Below are 6522 nucleotides of genomic sequence, written 5' to 3' on the forward strand. Positions count from 1 at the left end.
GAGGACAGTTATCTATCTTCTGAATTTGAGGACAGTTATCTATCTTCTGAATTTGAGGACAGTTATCTATCTTCTGAATTTGAGGACAGTTATCTGTCTTCTCTGAGGAGCATAAATGAAAACCATCTTTTTTTCCATGAGCAGCACCTTTGACAGAATGATGCTGTCTGCGTCTAAGTGACAACAGTTCTAACTGCACGAGTGGCAGGACACCATGGGCAGTGCCCGCGTGACAGAAAAGACCTGACAGACCATGAGACATAGCAAGATTGAGAGGCGGAAGTGACAACAGAGCCACCCAGGTGACAGACGAGTGTCTGATGACAGAGCCACTCAGGTGACAGACGAGTGTCTGAGTGATGACAGAGCCACCGAGGTGACAGACAAGTGTCTGAGTGATGACAGAGCCACCGAGGTGACAGACGAGTGTCTGAGTGATGACAGAGCCACCGAGGTGACAGACGAGTGTCTGATGACAGAGCCACCCAGGTGACAGACGAGTGTCTGAGTGATGACAGAGCCACCCAGGTGACAGACGAGTGTCTGACGACAGAGCCACCCAGGTGACAGACGAGTGTCTGAGGACAGAACCACTAAGGTGACAGACGAGTGTCTGAGGACAGAGGACAGAAGGAAGCGAACACTCCACAGTGACAGACTAACACCTGACGTTAGTGTCCCTGGCCGACAGAATACAATGCCGAGGTCACAGAATGTTCCAGCACCCATGGGACAGAATGGCACTGGCGGCATGCATCCAGGAGACAGAAGGCCCGGATGTGAGATGAAGGGCTGTCATGTCCTGGGTGGCAGCGGCTGCTGACTGCGCCGGACACCACGCTCTGCAGCCACTGCCACTGCGCCACATTTCCTCCGGCAAAGCCTGTTCTATGTGTTCCCTTTCAACCTATTCAAGCTATCTGTGGTTTAATACATTGCTCCAGGTCGTATGTAGATTTTGCTTTTCTCAAATCCAGTCTGACTTTAAAATGGTGACTAAAGGGAACATTGCTACAGAAGATAGTTGGAAAGTCTCAGTTTTTTGTTTTATTTTTTATATAAATTAAACAGCATACTCATGTATAGCCCAATGAAGTGATTACATCAGAACATTTTCATCTGCATGATAAAATCACTTGCAAGTCAAAACAGGAGGAAAATACTAAGGCAGTGTGTAGGGCAATATTGTAGTTGTAAATTAGAAAAGAACATTAGAAAAGAACATTAGAAAAGAACAATTTAAAATCAAAACCCAAGCTTTCAACTCAATTAAGCTTGAAAATATGGAAAATCAAATCCAAATGAAGCAGACACAAATAACAAAGAACAGAAAACAGAGACAATTCAAATGCAAAACAGAGAAAGTTATCTTCCTCCTCAAAGACAGGAAAATGCACACAAACGAGCAAGTTATGTTACACGGTCATGTGGACAAACCACACACACACACACACACACACACACACACACCAAACAGGGGTACAGGGGCCCAGACTCAACTTATTAACACTCTGAAAGAGGGTGCTCAGACAAGGCTCTGGGGCTCCAGGGAAAGCACACAGGCCCAGGAGGTGTGAGCCACGCTGTGACCAGCAGCTCAGGGGAGACAGCTTGCTGTACACAGAGCTCTACGTTCTCACCACTTGTCACACACATGCACAGGTACACCTTCCACACGGGCAACATGTGTAACTGCAGTAGCCACCTGACCCCCAAACAGACCCCCAAACAGCGCCCGCCTGCTGCCTTGTGGCTGGTTCTGCAATACTGGTAGTATTTCTGTCGTAAGGCCTAGAAACTTCACAGACAGCGCGGCGAAATCACTCATTTAATTATTCCAGCACTTACCCAGTTCCACAGGTAACGTTTTGATAGGATTTTTTTCTAAAAGCAAAGTTTTCAAATGCCTTCAAAACAAAACAAAACAAAAATAATTTCAGAGGCAGAAAATTAAGTGACCATCTCTACAGTTATGGTGATTCTTTCATCTGTCTTTTCTGATGGGTCGTTTGGTAAGGTATATTACAGGAGTGTGTCTCGGGACTCCAGGAGGCTCACTCTGCCAGAGGCCCAGCAGCTCTTCGTTCTGAACTTCCCACACCTGGAGTGTATCCTGTGGCACCCCCGCCCCAGGGTGATGGCCACTAATGTCTCTGGACGTCACCAGTAGATCCTGGGTGCAAATCCAAGGCCTGTTGCATGCCCCCTGGCGGGCTCCCCATCTCTGTTCAGACCTCACAGTTGGTGGTTTTTCCTGGGACACACTAGAGGCAATGCTGGTATTTCAAGATGGTCTTTGAGAAGCATCTATCAGAAGCATTTTGGAGTTCTCTGGGCAGGATGTCCACTCCCCCAGGAGCCAGCTGTCCACCCCCAGGACTGTAGACTCAGGCCAAGAGTGCAGTCAGGACAGTGTTTCTGGAGCATGTGTGACCCTGGATCCCGTCTTTCTCTACCTAGTAACAACCCTTAGAAAACTTAGCATCCACATGGAGTATATATAAAATAGCTGGACAGCACAGATGAATGGACATGCTACCTCTGCACGGTGCAGTGCAGGTGACAACCTCTTATTTCCAGGTCAACTCCCTCCAGCACCTTTATGCTACTTGGCTTCTTATTTTTCACCGTTAATTCTTTTTTTTTTTGAAAAATCACAAATTTATGACAGAACCAATAGACAGAGAAATCTTAAAGACAATTACAAGATTTTTATCTTTAAGGAAAATAAAATGTATCCTCTGAAAATTACACAAACTATAAGCAAAAGTAAAGTTTATGACTGTTTTATGGGAGGAAAGTATTCTGAAAGATTAAAAACAGACTGACAGCATTTTTAAATATCTTTATGGTTACATATCTTAATAGATGCCTATGACCCGTGTGCTTAGACTTTAGGCTTACACATTCTTTTCTATAAGAAAAGCAGAATAATCTAAGAGAATACAATTTGTTTTACTAATGAAAATGCATTTCTAAAACAGTCTTAAAATCCTTCCAAAATGCTGAACAAGGACACAATAAAATTTTATTTCTTTAAATTATAAATTTATGTAATGTTTTTACTCTTTCGCAGAATAAGTATATCCAATTTAGGAATTATAAAGATAGTACAGATGCAATTAAAAGTGGTAAATTATAAAGTGCACTGCCACAGTACCATGATAAAATTGTTACTCTCAAGTGTTCACGTGTAAACAGTACTCCATTTGCGTGTTTCGAAACAACTAATAATAGTACTTGATAGCAGAACTACATGGTAAAAAGTTTAGAAAAGTAGTACTTCTTAAAACATTATATAAAATATCATAAATAACATCAGATTCATATATAAACATCATCTGAATCTAGAAAATAAATTCTCAGTGCACACAGAGACTTGCAAAACAACTGACCAACATTGAATACAAAAGAGACCTAATTTAAAAATAAATAACGTAGATGCATGGGAAGGATTGGTATACATATACAAGGCAATATACATATACAAGGCAAGGTAGAAAGGAAGCAGAACAGACAGAAGAACATTTATTGATTAAGGTGGAATAGAGCAATGATTATAAGCAAACTGAACATGAAATTCACAAGGGTAGAATGGGAGAGGTAATTGGTATTGAAGGGAAACTCTGTCTTGGTGTGCTTTTGTGACCATTATTACTTTTCTTGTGCTTTTAATTCCTTCCTCTAAGGGGAGAAATTCACATTATATGAAGTCATAATTTTGTAGACAGTAAAGTTTTATAAATGCTAAGAAGAAAGGAAGGGGATTATTCCTTGTTTTCTTTTCATGTAACGTTGCCCACATGTCCATGTGATTTGCTTGTGTTCACACTCAAAGTCATCTCTGGCCCTGTGTGTATAGTCTACTGTTCCAAGAAAATCTGGGAATTGACCAGTGGGAAATTTTCTCCCCTCTGCCCTAGAGAGATCACTGCTGGCCTCCTGTGAAATGAGAGACTTTGTTTGCATTTTGCCTAGATTGTATCTTCCCTTACATGAATAATGAATTTTCCAGATTATGTACAACTTTCTCACTTAGCATATCTGATAATCACAATCTTTTAAGGTAGTTATAGCAGAGTCAATACTACTATTGATTTTAAAATTGATATGACAAATGGATTTTAGTACATATGTGTGTGTTGTATGTGTATGTGGTATGTACATGTGTGTATATATGTATTATATGTGTAATATATATATATATATACCAAAATTCTTTTTTTTATTGTAAAGATACTATACAGAGGGTTACAGTTACATGAGTAAGGTAATGAGTACACTTCCTATTGAGCATTGTTACCCCCTCCATTGTTTTCCCCCTACCATCCTTTCCCTCCCTACCTTCCCCGAGGTTCTTTTTTTTTTTGATTGTGATTAAGTGATTACATAATTTCCCAAATTTCACAGTATTGTGGAATAATGATGCTCATTTAAAGTCACAAGTTCATTCTAACTTTCCTGGAGCAAATTGTCTATCACAGTCTATAACATATAACGGTGTTCACATGTTATACACCATACATGTGATCAGCAGCATGGGGATATTTAGTAGTGGTTTGACCAGATGAGTGGGAGTTCTTTGTTTCTTAAGTCCTGTTAGTTTTGTCATATCACCTAACATTTTGGATTTAGCATCCACTTATCAGGGAGACCATGTACCGTTTGTCTCTTTGCTCTTGGCTTACCTCGCTCAACATGATTCCTTCTAGCTCCATCCATTTCCCTGCAAATGCCATTATTTTGTCATTTCTAATGGCTGCATAATATTCCATTGTGTATAGATACCACAATTTTTGGATCCATTCATCTGTGGTGGGGAATCCGGGTTGTTTCCACATCCTAGCTATTGTGAACAGTGCTGCAATAAACATGGAGGTGCACATGTCCTTGTATATTGGTTCCTGTTGTTCAGGGTAGATGCCTAGAAGTGGTATGACTGGGTTGTAAGGGAGGTCAATCTTTACCTTTCTAAGGACCCTCCAGACTGCTTTCCAAAGTGGTTGTATAACTGTACATTTCCACCAGCAGTGTAAAGGGTTCCTCTTTCTCCACATCCCCTCCAGCATTTGTCTTTGGCTGATTTGTGGATGTGGGATATTCTGACTGGGGTAAGGTGGTATCTCAGGGATGTCTTTATTTGCATTTCCTTCACCACCAGGGATGATGAACATTTCCTCATGTGTTTCTTTGCCATTTTTATTTCTTCATTTAAGAAGTCCCTCTTTAGTTCCCTTGCCCATTTAGTAATTGGTTTGTTAAGTTTGGGAGGGATTAGTTTCTTGAGTTCCCTGTATGTACTGGATGTTAACCCCTTGTCTGATATATTGCTGGTAAATATGTTTTCCCAATTAGTTGGTTGTCTTTCTAGCTTAGTTGCGATAGATTTAGCTGTGCAGAAGCTTTTTATTTTAAGGTAGTCTCATTTGTCGAGTGTCTCTCCAATTTGTTGTTTCACAGTTAATTCTAAAGACTAACGATCTGGTTCTCTTTTCTTTCTTAGAGGTCCTCCACTCGAGCTGGCGCCCGTCCCTCTCCACCAGTGAGAGCACCTCCTCCAGGGCACAGCTCCTGCGGCTCCAGGCCACACAGCACTGAGGAGCAACTGCTGACACTCTGCTCCCCTCACCGTGAGGGCGGGGCGGCCGCTCTGGGCGGCTGTGCTGCACAACAGGTGTGCTGGGCACACCAGCCCCCCGGGGTCCTAGGGCCGCAGCAGCTCCCACCCTGGGTAAAGCTCACACCCACTTTCTGTTCACTGTGGGACCATTAACTCATTTCTCCAAGTCTTCTTACTGTTTGACATGTTTAAAGAATGAAATTCTGAAGGAGACTGTTCATGATTGCTACTTCACTCATTTATCTTTGTTCATAAGGAAATAGCCCAAAAGTTGGAGCCAGCACTTTAAGATGAGCAGGGCCTCCAGACCCTGAGGGGGGCAGCCCCGGGCTTCTCCCAGACCCTGAGGGGGGCAGCCCCAGGCTTCTCCCAGGTAAGGGAGAAGGATGGGCTTGACCCGGGTCTGGGTTTGTGGGTTTTTTTGGCAGGGGAAATGGTAAAACATTTACCAATATTAAATTGGAAGCAGGCAGGAGATTTTCCTACTGTAGGCAATGATACATTAGAATATTCTTGTGTACACCTTAAATGATCCATTTCTGAGTGCTAATTCATTGTGTGCTATCTGCAACGCAAAGTTTACTCGCTGCCAGTTTCATTTCACTGACTCTCAGCTGCATCTGACCTACACAATGCACGGGGCTTGTGTGCCTCAGAAGGCAAAAGACCTCGATCCACCTTTCAAAAACCTCCTCTGCCAGGCAAATCTCACATCCAGGACAGGGAGAGAGGGAGAACATCAACATTGTCATTGTTTTGTACTTTTTACATTTAAGGCTTTAATAAGGCATCATTCCTTAAAGTTTTTTTTTTTTTGGGTCCGGTCGTGGGGCCTGAACTCTGGGCCTGGGCGCTGTCCCTCAGCTCTTCAGCTCAAGGCTAGCGCTCTACTTGAGCCACAG

At 42.5% G+C, this 6522-nt stretch overlaps 1 protein-coding gene across 1 annotated transcript in view; it reads right to left on the bottom strand.

The window, feature by feature from the left end:
- Lrrc27 (leucine rich repeat containing 27) overlaps positions 1–6522 on the bottom strand; it is a 28700-nt gene that overhangs the window by 16733 nt on the left and 5445 nt on the right. The window contains exon 3 of the mRNA XM_013021875.1: positions 1849–1907. Within this exon, the coding sequence (XP_012877329.1) occupies positions 1849–1907 (59 nt within the window). The remainder of the gene's footprint in view (positions 1–1848; positions 1908–6522) is intronic.

Source organism: Dipodomys ordii, unplaced genomic scaffold, assembly GCF_000151885.1.
Source record: "Dipodomys ordii isolate 6190 unplaced genomic scaffold, Dord_2.0 Scaffold58, whole genome shotgun sequence".
NCBI lineage: Eukaryota > Metazoa > Chordata > Mammalia > Rodentia > Heteromyidae > Dipodomys > Dipodomys ordii.